Raw genomic sequence first — 14,775 nt, 5'->3', positions numbered from 1 at the left:
CTTCTCAAAAAACTCTCATCATTCGTGGTAAAGGAACAGAATGACACATCAAAATTAACCATCCAGAGCTATGACTTATCATCAGAAGTCTGTTCAACACACAACCATTACATCTAAATGTGCTGCCGAATGTCAAAGAAGAAAGAAAGTAATTTTTACACATGGTTAATCTAAATCTCTAAATTGAAAGTTGCTATGAAAATTACTCTGAGAATATGTAATTGAAAACATTTTTAATTTCAAGCCTTAAAAAAAAAAACCAAGCCACAGCTGCAACATAAGTATGGTAATATTAATGAAAGCATATCTGGCACTCATTCAAATCTCTGCCTTCCTCAGTGCTGCAAAAGGAAAAATTGCTCCCCAATGGATATTCACCATTTTCACAGAAGTAAAATTACTCTTCTCTGTAAAAATGGGCTTTCATCATTTGCATTAAATGTAATTAAATAATGTAATTAAATTGCTGCGGTAACTAGTGTATCTCTGCATGCTGCTTGGCTCCAGGAATGCTCAGTATGTATTTTCAAGTTAGACTGAAAAGAACTCATAGCAGAATTTGGCAATGTCATATCGGGCTAAAATGTTTGTTCAGGGTTTCAACAAACTTCACAAAATACATGGTGTAGAGATACAGGAAAACAAACCAGCAGATGTGACTGAAAGGCATTACAGAATGGAAAGTAAAATTTAATAACAAATTTAAACAAACAGGTTCTTATGAAGGACACTGAACTGAAAATAAACAAGAATACAAAAAAGAGAAGAGAGAGCAATTTGTAAGTGATAGCCCCTACACAGAATTAAATTTATTCCAGTGAATAAATGACTTTGTTGTCTTTTATATACAATGTACACTTCATAGCAATAGAAAATTTTGTTATTGGTTCTTATTTTGCTATTTATAATGATGAAATAGTGATGAAGTAATTTTTGGTACAAGAGAGATGCACTATTTGTAATAGTTGTAATAATTGGAGCCAAACATCATGGAAGTTAATGGAAGCATACCTGCTGCTTGAAACAGCAGGAAGATAATTTAGGGTCTAACCTACAAGTGTGGTCTCAAAAGTATATTAATACTTGCATTTCAGGGTAGGGGAGAGATGGGGAGAGACACTATCTTCATCATTTTACATGAACACTTTCCATTTGGACCAGAGTGCCAAAGATTCATTTTATCTCGAATTGGCCTATTTAACTTAATTCATGTCAGATCCTGCAGACAACTCAAATACTTCTGTTGTTATTAATTAGTCATTATGACAACAACCAAATGGTTTTAAAAATATATATTACATGCAAGTCATTTACAAGTTATAGGATTGGAAAACTTTTACCTGTAGGTGAAATATGGGTAGGAACTACAAGAAGTGATCTTTATGGAGACTGGTGCATGGTGAATTCTGCAGAGGCACTTCCCCAGGGGAAGGGCACCCATCTCCTTCAAAGTCTCACAGCACCCAGAGGAATTGCTAGTAACACTTGTCGGGGAAAAGAGACACAATTTCATCCTACCAAAGCATCACTTCTCTGTTTTGAAGGTATCTAAGAAGAATGATCCCAGCAATATTCCTCCTTATTCTGTGAAGAAACCCTTCCAGCAGGGCCATTTTATTACTTATTAAACCAACAAAACACAAAAACTCAAGAGAGCCCTGTACCTGCTCAGTTTCATACTGAATTAAACTGGTCCCAGCATCCTCAATCCTAAGAAACACAGATGTAGGAAAGTCATATTTGTATTATCCCTTTTGTGAGCTGCCCCAGCTGTACTCGGTCACAGCCCCTCCATCCTACTGCATCTTTGATTTATTTACACTTCCTTTTGGCTCCAAGCTAGAGGAAGCAAAATATATGTGCAGCCAGCAGATTAACAGCGATCACCCTGTAACTCCCTGCAGAGGATCAAAACCAGTTAAGGCCTTCTTTATATGGAAGAAACTTATGATCAACTTAAGTAGCGAAATATGCTGTTCCACTGTATCTACCTACAAATAGCTCATCAGGCCTATGCTGTATTCCAGAACAGAAGTGACTGACCTTTTACTCCACACACTGATCATTATTCTGGAATGAAATGAGTTTTTATTCCAGAGTAGAGTTGCCCATCAGGGAACTATCGCAGCACAGATAACAGCATCAGAATAAGTTATGGCAGTGTATGAAAGAAAATTTCCCAGCATGGAAAGCCTAACATCTCAGAATTGCTGTTATCTCTGACCTACTTTGCTCAAACTACCATAGAGATACCTCCACACAGGCATCCAATTATTTGTTGAAATCAACAAGTACTTTTGTGCTACACGGAATCAGTACAAGCTGAAAAAAGAGAGTACAGGAGGAAGATAGGTGGAAAGAAGTGATCTTTTTGTAGCATTTGCAGTACAGGAATTGATTTCACAAACATGCTCATCCGAGCAATGTAGTTCATTCAGTAGACCATCAGCTTCCATCAAAGAGTCATTCTTAACTTAAAATCAGCATGCCCATAACAGAAACAAATGAACGGAAAAGAGCAGAATAGTTCTTTAGAAAAAGCCCAGCTGTCTCATGCATCCGACACTGCCACATACAAATGTTTTCATTGTAAGGGAAAAAAATGCCTACCCTGAATCTGAATACCATAGATAAAAATGGTCATCAAAACCTAAATACATACCATGCAGTGTAACTTAAGACACAAAGCACATTCATAGAGAAGACCACACCATAAAAGGACAAATCTGAAGTTCTTTTAATATTTTCAAAAGCAATGTTCCTAACACTTTACTAGGTAATTAAATTCTCTTAAATTGGCTTTTGCTAACTGCACAGTTTATTACAAGGACAGCTGTTCCCAGGGATTAACAAACTCCATGCTGAATATGAGAAATATTGCTGTATTTTTATGCTCCTCTGAAACCTTATGAAATACTGAAAGAGTCTGAGAGGCAAATTTAGAACAAACTTATTTAAATCAAATAAATTAATAAGTATTCCAGTAAATGGTATGGTGTAATTTTACAGGAAGGGTCACTTTTACCTTAAAAGGACAGTTAATCCTACTTAAGTCAGAAAGTCCACTCTAGTGCAAACTGTTCAAAATTTAGCTCAGTGCAGATATGAAATTTATTGCCATTTATGGGGTGATAATGTTTGTTTCTCTGATCTGTGGAAATTAAAACCTTGTTCAGTTGATATTACAGAAGGTTTAGTAGACAATGGCACCTCTGTACCATAAGGTACTATTTCTTAGAACAGTCCTGTACCTTCGATAAGCTATTGAGTGAAAGAGGAAAGAGAAAATTTCTGAGTTTTCTGATTAAAAAGAAAAATGTAAGGAAAAGAAACTAAACTTCTGTGCGAAATAAAATTCTTAAGTCAAACTGCAATGAAACTAGATTTCTTCTTAAAAATTTTCTTCCCAGACCCTAAGAAAAAGACAATAAAGAGTAAGAAATATTACTAATGCTTTTAATGCATAATTAAAATAATAACGTAAATAAAACAATACTAAGAGAAAAAGTAATTCTCACTTATGGTAGCCTATTATGTACAGGAGTGAGATAAAAAAGCCCATTTTAATGAAAACTTAACATGTATCAACACAGTTTTCCAGTTTCTAACAATAAATTCTGTAGCTGCAACCACAGCAAAAAATTCCACCAATTTGCAAAGGAGGGGTAGAAACTCTGGAACTGCATTTCTCACAGCATGATTACTTAGTCCAGTAAATACCTGCCATCTCATTTTTGAATGATGTGATAAACAACTGAAAATGAAATGACAGGGTAGATGAGAAGTAATCATGTGCACTTCAGAGATCTGAACTGAATAATGGATTCAGGTTTTGTTTGTTTGTTTTAAGAGTAGGATTCTGGCTGGATTGGGTTTATTTCTACCAGAGGTAGATTCACAAAACCATCTTAGGTTTTGGATTTTAGACATTAAACCTTAATTATTCTGGCACCTAGTAGCATTCTCAACCTGAGAACAGGCAACTGCATTTCCACTACAAGCAGATTTCAGCTTTGAAATATTCCCTGAGTATTAACATGCCCAGTAATACTGAGGGAAGGAAGCCTTTTTCTACTGAGATTTATGAACCCCTTATAAATCAAATTCAACTTAACAATCTGCAAAACAAGAAAATTTGAAAATTACTGTTCTCTATAACCCTTGGAGGTGTTAGCAACCTGGAAGAAGATCTACAAGAGACACAATATTGAAGAAGGGTTACCCAAGCTTCCCTCAAGGGAATCCTGAGGACAAGTATGCATCTACCCTCACTAGGGAGCCAACAAGCATGGGATATATGAGAACAGAACTAAGTAACAACTGTTTTCCATAGGTCTTATTCCTGATGATTAAATTCTTTGAAGTCTAATAATACAGAAATGGCACTATAATTTTTTCCCTATGTCTGTGATACCTGAAGCATCTCTACATCTTCTGGATTCTGTAATCTTCAACAGAAAAGCACAGACCACATTGTACAAGCTTGAAATGTTGTTCTCTACCTACTTACCAGTTTTAATGATCCTTGCAGAAACACGGTATCTTTGAACTGATTATATTCAAAATAAGCTGACATTAGTTAACATGTTTCCAATTTATCATTAACACTGTCAGGCTTAAGCAAAATTACGTACAGAAGAATATGTAGAGTGGAACAGCATAAGCATTACTTCTGTAGGAATCAAGGCTGAAGACACCTAAATATGCATGGTAGAAGGGACAAGCCACTCTCTCTTCCCACAGCACTGAAATGGCAGGTAGTTACCTCACTCCCTCCTGCTAGGCTAGTATTGCAAGTTCTGATGCTTTTATCTCAAAACACAGGTGAAGGATATCAATTATTTATTAAAAAAATCCAAAACCACCACTTTTGTTCCCATTAGTATATATGTAACATAGAAGTATGACTTGCAGTAAACACACATGCAATAGATCATATTTGTATACCATGATATATGGTGCTGCTGTTGCTGTTAAGATATGATTCAACCAATGGTGCTTGTTCTTCTGAATGTTTCATTCTGCGTGTCCTTGTGCGACTGTCCACATTGGACTGAACCATTAATGGCTCCTGGCGCTTTTTTTTCTGCTTCTGTTCTAGCAGTGCTCGCTGAGGAAAACACAAAGAAAAGCATCTGTTACTGGACTCCAAACGGTAGCAACCTATGATGAAAAACAACGGACACCTTTACACCTTCACCAGTGGCAGCAGTTGGCAAGTGGGATATTGGGATCCTAGGTTATAGGAAATCTTTCCAAAAAAGCCACAGCCAACCCACTGCTAAAACACCTGCTGAAAACAGCAAATAATTAAAATAGATCTTTCTGAGCAGTCTACCAGCTGTCACAGCCTCTTGGAAATAACCCTTGGGAAAACAACAGTATGAGAGTACTGGCTGTGAAGCAATGGGAGCGAAAGCAAGGGCATGAGACAGAGACAGCTATTTAAATTTCTGTAAATTAAAAGCAGGAAATCTGCAAACTAGAATCAAGTGATAATGCTGGACATGAGCCTAATTTAACAAATATACAAGTCAAACTGTAATTAAACACATTAATTTCTCAGCTAGACCAGCTGAAAACCAAAACCTTCAGCATCCAATGGCACTGATCTCTTTAACCCGTCTTCCACAACCTCAGAGAACTGTTGATTTTACTTATCCATTATCTTCCCGTTTCCCTGCTCCTGTACAATGATGATTTTTTTTTTTTCTTTTCTAGAAAGGAGATACACAAACATCCTTTTAGGGAAGAGTAAGAATGGAGAATGGACTATTTCAGCTCAAAAGTTGTGTGGAACACCTCAACATGACTTCAAAATGATCAGAAACTAGTACAGGATTATGTCATTAAGAGACAGCATTTGAATTTGAAAATGAGATGCTGGTAGACGTGCAAGCTGATAAAACAATGAGTAAGGAAATGCACAGAAAAACATAAAATTAAACTCACAAGGTTTAACTAAAAACATGACAAAGGACCACAGAAAAATCAATGGAAAAGTGCAAACATCAAATTAAAAATTGACAGTAAAATTTCCTGAGATTTCATGGGAGAGATGCTGAAGAGATTCTAAATTACTTTCTTATACAAGTCATGTAGGAATACAGTAGCAAAATAGTCAACATAGCGGATAGTGCCACTAGTGTACGGCCACAGGGGCTAAATCTATGGAATTAAAAGATGTAAAACCTTTGTGGTAAACCTCTGTGCACCAGCATGTTTGCCAGAACCTCTTGTCCTTTCTGGTCCATTAAAGGGGTAACAAATACATTATAAGTCAGCTTAAAACAAGTCCAAGGCAGTGGAGATGGGAATCACTCAAATCACAGTCATAAGAAAAATTTTAATGGAAGTTAGAAGTCTAAATAAGCTGTAACCTCCACAGACCTTTCTTCTGCATTCCCTAATCAGAGGATGCAATTTTCTATCAATTACCAGATACATGTGTCAGTGATTACTTCAAGATCTAGATTTTAGAGAGCAAGAAGGTCCCCCTCCCAAAATCTTACCTGCCTGTCAAGCTTCTGCTGACGCAGGCTGCTCCCCTCATCATCCAGAACACTGCAAAGACAAAAAGTACGTAATTGGAACAAATTTATCACTCAAAATAACACCTAACAGCAATCACTGGAGCAAACTCTTGAAGGAGTTATCCTTATAAAACTCCCACTATGTTTCAGGGAAGTTTGCCTGCCCTAACCTGCAAAGATTGGCTGAAGAGAATTTAAATGCAGTCTAGGGAAAACTGAAAAACTCTGGCTTACATAAACTTCAACAGAAATATGTATTCAGACAGTTCACAAAGAAATGTAAAATTCACAGTCTACAGATGGCTTTCTTCTCCACTGTCTTCTAGTGCAAAATGTTGAGGTACACAGCAATGGGGTTTGACAGAAAATTTGCAGGTAAAGCATATAAGTGAGGAGTGTAAAAGAGCTGCTTAGCAACTCTGCAGTATTTAAAATTACATTAAGAAAATTAACTGGCTAATCTTTCATACACTGAAAACCAGAATTGATTCCTGAACATCTGAAAAGTCACACTTACTGCCATGCACTTCAACTTTAGAGACTGGCAAGACAAACAGTTTGGTGCACTGCCATATAATCTTTCTGCTTATTGTTGGTAGTTTGGAGATTAGCTCTGGCACATTAAATTATTTTTATTAATTAGATGTTAAAAACCAGTGGCACTGAAGTCAGAAAATTATTTTTGTGAAGCATTTTGTCAGACTACTGACCACACTTTATTCTTCTGGAGAACAAAGGTCTCTGGTGTAAGAACATTATGGTTAAATATTGCACATAGATAATAAAATCTTTTAAACTATACTTATGTCATCTACAAAGAAGACAGTGCTATAAAGCAAAAAAAAAAAAGCCTCTTACATGTAGAATTTTCTCTTACAACACATTTTTATAAAAGATTAGCCTCCTTTTTGTTTAATAAACACTCTTAACAATCAAAAGGATAAAGAAAAAACTCCAGAACAAACAAACCTGGATTCTGACCTACATACAACCAAACTGCACTGCGAAAAAGAAATATCACTTCCCATGTATCAGTATACACACTTCAGGAGACAGTAACATCGTAGACTTAGAACAGATAATAAAGGCATGCAGAATGCCACCTTTCCAATGCCAGCATTATCTAAGACTATAATCAAGCATTAGCTTTTCACAATTTACACTCAAGTTCTATGTTACAAAAGGCTGATGTTCCACAGAATTAAGCTGTGCTTACAAGTACCTTGGGTATGAAATTACACAGTCTCTTGTAGAGACAACGCATTACTCATAGTCCACCAAAAAAAAGAAAAAAATTACAGGAAGAACCGTCACACTCACAAAAATGTTCTTCTTTACATCAAGCATTCTTAATTTGATGAATTACGGAAGCAAGCTATAAAAAGAATACGCACATTTCTCCATGGTATACAATGTCAGCAGCTTTTTTCAATAGTTCTTCACTACAACTGCAATATGTATTAGCTGCACTGCTAGAAAATAAAACTACCCTAATGGATTGGCCAAACAATTGTGTAAAAGATGCCTAAATATAAAATTTCAGACTTAACAGCCTGAGAAAATCCTCCTCATTTAAGACAACGCTTGAAAAAAAAAGCAAAAAAAAAAATGTAATGATGCTAATACAGACCACAAGAACAGCAGAGGCAGCAATGCATATACCATCCTACCATCCATATCCTGGCATAACACACTGAACAGTACGAGGGAGCAGGAAAATGATCACTGAATATGACTGAAAAGCCTGCAGTTCTATCCTTTCTTGATGCCTAAATAATGCTCATGAAAGTCCAGATAAAAAGAGGATCCAATTTAGCCCATTTATTCCTCGGCTATAATAGTTGAGCGCTCCAGCTTGAGACTCTGCGCTTTGTTAATATTTTCTGCAGGACTAGTGGACCCTGGCGCTGCTGATTAGCAACCAGTATTTCACATTCCCAGATTTTCAGTCTCCTGAGACTGGGTGATTCCGAACACTGCCCATTAAGGGACATCAGGTTGTCAATAAATACATAAATACATATATAAAATAGGCTCTGTTTCTGTAGCAATTCCATCAGACCCTCACTCTTGCTGCTTTCAAAAACATCTGTAGTGGACTTTGAGACGTGTGTAACCATGACTGATCCTTTTTCTCACTTCAGCGAATCCTTGCAGAAAGATTTAGCAGTTGATCTTACACAGCATCTGTCAGTCCATGCACTCTGACATGCTGCAGGGGCCAAGAGCTGAAATCCAGAAAACCTACCCTCTTCTTTCTTTGGAAAACACGGAGGTTGAGGAGCAGGACAGCCTTTGCCCTTCATTTTCTTTTAAAAGAACAGAAATAAATCGCTTTCTCCTCCGGAAGAGTTGTGCTCATGATGAGGACACAGCCTATTCTGCCCAGTTTCAGAAGCAGCAATGTTTTTGTTGCTCAGTGGTCGAAATAACTGGGATAGTCAAGAGACTAAAGGCCCAGCACAGTGGAAAAACTATGGCTTTAATATGGCACGACCACTCCAGAAAATAGTATCATAAAGAACTGCTAGAACAGTTCTCCCCACGTTTGATACAATGCTAGAAAATCCCAGCAGCAGCATGAAACTCAGTCAGACTTAATAGAAAAATGTAACTTTAAAAGTCATGAAAACTGAATTACTGAAGAGGATGCATACATATTAGCCATCTGCTGAGCATGCTGAAGTATCCTGAAGATCCAGCAAGGTTCATTTTTACTCCTATTTGGTCAAGTACCATGTATCCACCTGGCATATTGGCTATGGCTTTGACCCATTTAAAACAAAAAGCGATCTTATACTATATATAATATTGTAAGCAGCACCTTCAGCTCTGCAGTAATAGTCTAATCCAAATTCAGTTAACAAATCACAGCCTGTATATATTTCTTTGCAAATAATTATCCAGGGAAGACTCTATCCATCTATACACAACTCCAGCAACCTACCCATTAGAGCTTACTGGATGCTGGGGTTAAGAAGTCAAGTGTATACCTATATATTGAAAAGATTTGTATTAGCAGCCTGGGCCAAGGCATACAGAGACTTAAGTATTAAATTTAGATAGTATTCTTTCCAAAAGTTAAACATGGCATTTGATTCACATATTCTCAACCTCCTATTTTGTACAGGAAAATGCATCAAATGAACAATCACCTTTTTGTCAAAGTGCTGCTTTTAATACCATCTTTTTAAGACATAAAATCGTATTTTAGAGACAGTTTCAACGTTAAATTCAATTTACACAAAAATAACCAGGCTTTCGATACTGCTGCATGTAATAATGGAGACAAAAATATATGCAACAACTTTAGTATCCTAAGCTTTTCATAATCTGTATTCCTTAAAAATCATTTAGAGAAAAACCCAAGACCAATCAAGTTTTAAGGATAAAGTTTCATGATTACATGAAGCTCCACAATTTACTTCTGAGATGAAGGCAGAAGAATATGTAAGTCAACATCTCGCTACATTTTACTGTAATTCCACATGGACTGATTTCAATTTCAGTAAAATCAGAAAAGCCTTAATTCCAAGAACACATTTCACAGTAAGTACTTCACTCTGAATATGCAAACTGCTCGCATTTCAGTGAGCTACTGCAAGAAAAAAGAATTAAGAAATGTTCCCAATTAGAGTGTGCGAACTGCATGTAGACACTGATTTGCTTTTTTTGAAAGAAACCTCTGACTCATAAAGCAGTTCTATTGTTTCTGCCTGACAAATAAGCAGATGTTTTTGTTTCTTCCTGAGACTGCTTCATAAAGAAATATTTTCCATGACAATAACTGTTTTACCAGGACGAAGGTCCAAAACCGTATCTATCACATCTCTGCAGCCCAGCAGCTGATGAAGCAGCACTGAGAAGTGTTCCTGGTCAAACAAACAAAAATTAGTAATACTCAACTTTCATACACTGTTTAAAAGCATCACCTTTGCATTTTCTCTTTCTGCCACTTCACAATAACACATTACTAATAGCAGCACCCACAGATTCTATGCGAAATCAGGGACCTTTGTGCAAGTAAAATCAACATATATTGTCAGGGAAAATTCCTGAAACAAACAGTTCACATTATAAAAAGATAAGGCAATAGATAAGAAAATATTACTCCCATTTGCAGCACTAAACCAGAAGCAATGGAAAATTAGAGGAGATATTTTCATCTTCAGTTTCTTCTGTCATATTGTCAACTGCAATTAAAAAAAAAAAAAGGATGACCAAACCAGATAGAAAAGAAAAAAAAAAAAAAATACACAATACCAGACTAATCTTCAAGATCACCCAGATCTTTTCCATGCACTCTTGCTGTGAAGAAAGCTGGTATGCTGCTGTGTCATGGGATCTCTTAGAGCATGGCTGCCTCAAAAGGTCAGGAATGGGTACAATGTGCAATATCAACATTACAAAGTCTCTAAAAACATATGAAACAAAATTCCTGCAAAGAGATAGCACTTGGCTTATTGAATACCATCTGTCATATTCACCTAATTACACTTCTCTATAATCTCTATATTTCCATGAAGTTTCCATAGTTCCATAAAACCCAACTGCTCTGGATAATATTACTGTTAAGCTTTTAGGGGCAAGCTTTCTAGCAGCACCTATGAAATGCCCATTAACAGGGTCAGGGATCTGCAGGCTGAAAGTCATGCTCCCGAGGGAATAGTACTCAGGTTCTTCAAAGAAGTGAAATTCACTGAATTCCTAACCAATAAAGCCAGCAATGTCTATAAAGTGCCAACATCTCCAAAGCCCTACACCTGCAAGTCCCCACATAAAATAAGTTCTGCTCCTCCACGTACACCATACGCTGAGTTCACCTGAAGCCACTTGGAAGAACATTATTATATCAGACACACACCATAATCAAAGACTTTTAAATGAAACAAATCACTGACAGACTGCAAGGGCTCCCCTCACGCTAGGAATCAACAAGGTTTTCTGACCCAAGGCAATTGCTCAGGTATCTGATTCAGAGTAAAAGCTGCAGCTACTAGCTTTATGGTAAAATTAGTAACTTTGCTCCTAGGCCATCTAAGCAAGCAAAAACCTGGCTATCTTCTTCATTAAGAAGGAGCTCAAGGACATTCAGCTGTAGTTTGCCCTTCTATTGCCAACAGCAGCAACAGCAGAAACATATTCACGTATGGCAGAGATTATTACCTATCTGATGCACCTAACAGTTACCACTGAACTAAGCAGTGAAGTACTGACAATAGGAGCTGCTGCAGAAATGAAGGTTGCATTTCTTTATGTAAAGCTTCAGAAGAATAAAACTGTTTCACTGTGAATCTCAGTAAATAACAGTATGCCTGTTCAGAATTGCTTCCCCTACCTGACCAGATGTTCTGAAGATCCTTAAAAAGCCGAAAAGAGATTAAACAAAAGGACAAGAAGAAAAGGCAGGAATATGAACACTGATATTTGTCTCAGAATTATCAGCACCAAGTCAGTGACAAAACGTAAGATGATGCAGAGGATCCAACACTGTGCCAGTGATCCAAATGGCTCTAAAAGTAATGCTTGCAGGGCAGATGGCTGAAAGCAGAGACTGAATTTGTAGTTGCACAAATAATTACAGAGCCAAATCCTGTATTTTCTTTTCAAACCCTGCCTGGAAAACTACCTTAAAAACCAGTAAATGATCAAGTCCTTCCTGAATTGCTGGTCCTATTTGCTTCAGTAAGGTTTATCTAAATGTCCAGTGTACATTAAGATGCATGATACTCGTTATGTCTGTCCAACAGTTCTGTTCTGGGGATTTAAAAAGAACAACAGAAAACTTTTCAGCACTCCAGTAAGTCAATGCAGAACATTATTTGTTAATGTTTTTCTCTTCCATTCTCCTCAGTCACATTTGCACCTGGGCAAGAGATAAAAATTTTATCAGTGACCTGGAGAAGACAACTGATTGCATGCTTACCACCTTTGCAGAGATGACAGGCTGTGGGGCCAGCTGTTATCCCTGCTGCAAGGCTGCCATCCATAGGGACCCTGCCAGGCTGGAAGAATGGGTCATCAGGAGCCTTATGAAACTCAAAAAGGACAAATGTAAAGCTTTGCACCTGGGAAGGAAGGCTCCACAACACAGGCTGGGGACCACCCAGCCACATAAGACCTGGATGGACAGTGAGCTGGGTGTGAGCCAGCAGTGTGCCCTAGCAGCAAAGGTGGCCAACAGCACCCTGGACTTGTCTGACAGGAGCATGGCCATTACATCAAGTGAAGTGATTAACATCCTTTCATTTATCCACACTTGTGAGACCCAGTGTGGACAACTGCATCCAGTTTCGAGCATCCTGGAACACAAATAGGGGATAAACAAAAGGAGTTACGAGATGTGTGCATGCCTGCAAGGCATGATCTTATCAGCATCACAGAGATGTGACAGGCTGACTCCTCTTATGACTGGAGTGCTGGAACGGAAGGACACAGGCTCTTCAGGAAGGACAGGCAAGGCAGATGAGATCAGCTGGAGTCAATGACCAGCTGCAGTGCATGGAGCTCTACCTGGGGATGTATGAGGAACCAACTGAAAATTTGTGTGTCATGATTAAAGGGAGAGCAGGGATAGGGGATGTTCCAGTGGGAGTCTGCTACAGGACACCGAACCAGGAAGACCAAGTGGATGAGGCTTTCTATAGACATATAGGAACAGCATCACATTCACCAGCCCTGGTTCTCATGGGAACTTCAAACACCCCAGTATCTGTTGGAGAGACAACAACGTCAGGGCACGAGCAATCCAGGAGGCTCGGGAATGCACTGATGGTAACTGTTTTCTCCAACTGATAGAGTAACCAATGAGACAAGGTGCTCTGCTAGACAAGGAGCTCCTGGGCAAACTCTAACACAAAAAGGAAGCCTACAGAGGAATATGGTGAAATTGCCCAAGCAGCCAGGGATCACATTAGAAAAGCTAAAACCCTGACAGAATTCAATCTGGCCAGATACTTCCAGGGTAACAAAAAAAGCTTCTATAAGTACCTCAGTGATAAAAGGAAGGCTAGGGAAAATGTAGGTCCTCTTCAGAAGTAACGGGAGATCAAGCACCAGGCACTGACAAAGAGCAAACAGTCCCACAGACTCTCTGTGCCAAAGGAAACAACAGTTCTGCAGATACTGTAGATAGTGCTTCGTATTAATGAGATCCAGTTTTGAGTTCAATCATAAAACTGCCACTCGCCTTCTAAGAACAAAACTGAAGTCACTGGGAAAAAGAAACTACAGTTTATAATCTGAAATGTCTAGGCTGACAGCTTTAGTGAGGGTGGTAAGAAGCCAGGAAGAGATCTAATGAGAGGAAAAAGAGCAAAACTATTCCCTAAAGGACATTATGCATTTTAAATAACCTGAATTACAGGGCTGCCACTATTGCCCTGGAAAGATCAGTTGAACTAATATTTGTACAGATTCATTCTCTGCAATTACACAGAGCTGAATAAGATAACACAGCAGTAAATTGCAGGTAATGAAAATAACACCTAAGGGAAGAGCGGATGGCTGGGCTATTTCTTGCCCTCTTTCAACACACACAAACTCTGAACACAATGTTAGAAACAAAATCTATGTCCCAAAAGAGAGAGGCAAATTTAATAAACACAAATAATGGAGCACAAACACACAATAGCCTTTGGATATTTACGAGCTATGCTAAAATTGTGTTTAAAGTAGATTGATGAGAAGTGCCTGAATAGGAGCAAACTGGAAAGATAAAAAAACGCAAGACCAACAAGCTGACCTGGAGACACACTACCTGCAATGCAGATGGATCCAGATGACAAATGACATGACTTTCAGGAAGCGTGCTTATTGAAAACACATTGCTGCCAGCCACAGGAAAGATCTAGCCCTAACAGTCAATCTGATTTCTCTTTCAGTATCAAAATTCATCTGATCTCAATCATTAAAACCATAAAATATATGCACAAACGAAACCAACCCATTAATGTACAAAGCTGCCGACCACAACAAACAGTAAATCAAATAAGCAGAGTATTGTCTGGATAAGAAAATTGTGCTTACACATACAGTGCAGAACAAGAGTTCTGTGCCTGGACCTCAGAGGACCATGACAAATGTCCCATTCCACTATAACTGCACTGGTAAAAGGCATCACCTAGAACAGACCTCTGTGATTCTGATGTGGAAAAGACTGAACAACTGCAACATAGAGAAAACCCGCATAAGATAACTGTTGGCTGCTTTCTCTCTTATACCTAGTCTGTAAAACATGGTT

The 14,775-nt window shown here is 38.0% G+C and overlaps 1 protein-coding gene across 7 annotated transcripts in view; it reads right to left on the bottom strand.

Annotated features, from left to right (window-relative positions):
• TUB (TUB bipartite transcription factor) overlaps positions 1 to 14,775 on the bottom strand; it is a 155,545-nt gene that overhangs the window by 33,539 nt on the left and 107,231 nt on the right. For all 7 annotated transcript variants that reach the window (XM_061380488.1, XM_061380484.1, XM_061380489.1 and 4 more), the window contains exons 2-3: positions 6,513 to 6,564; positions 4,948 to 5,110 (exon numbers count right to left, since the gene is read on the bottom strand). In XM_061380488.1, the coding sequence (XP_061236472.1) occupies positions 4,948 to 5,110; positions 6,513 to 6,564 (215 nt within the window). The remainder of the gene's footprint in view (positions 1 to 4,947; positions 5,111 to 6,512; positions 6,565 to 14,775) is intronic.

This window comes from Neopsephotus bourkii, unplaced genomic scaffold, assembly GCF_033783945.1.
Source record: "Neopsephotus bourkii isolate Nb327-2 ecotype Australia unplaced genomic scaffold, CSIRO-AGI_Nbou_v1 NB_1792, whole genome shotgun sequence".
NCBI lineage: Eukaryota > Metazoa > Chordata > Aves > Psittaciformes > Psittacidae > Neopsephotus > Neopsephotus bourkii.
The sequence above is the reverse complement of the archived record's forward strand: the minus strand, read 5'-3'. Positions and strand labels throughout refer to the sequence as shown.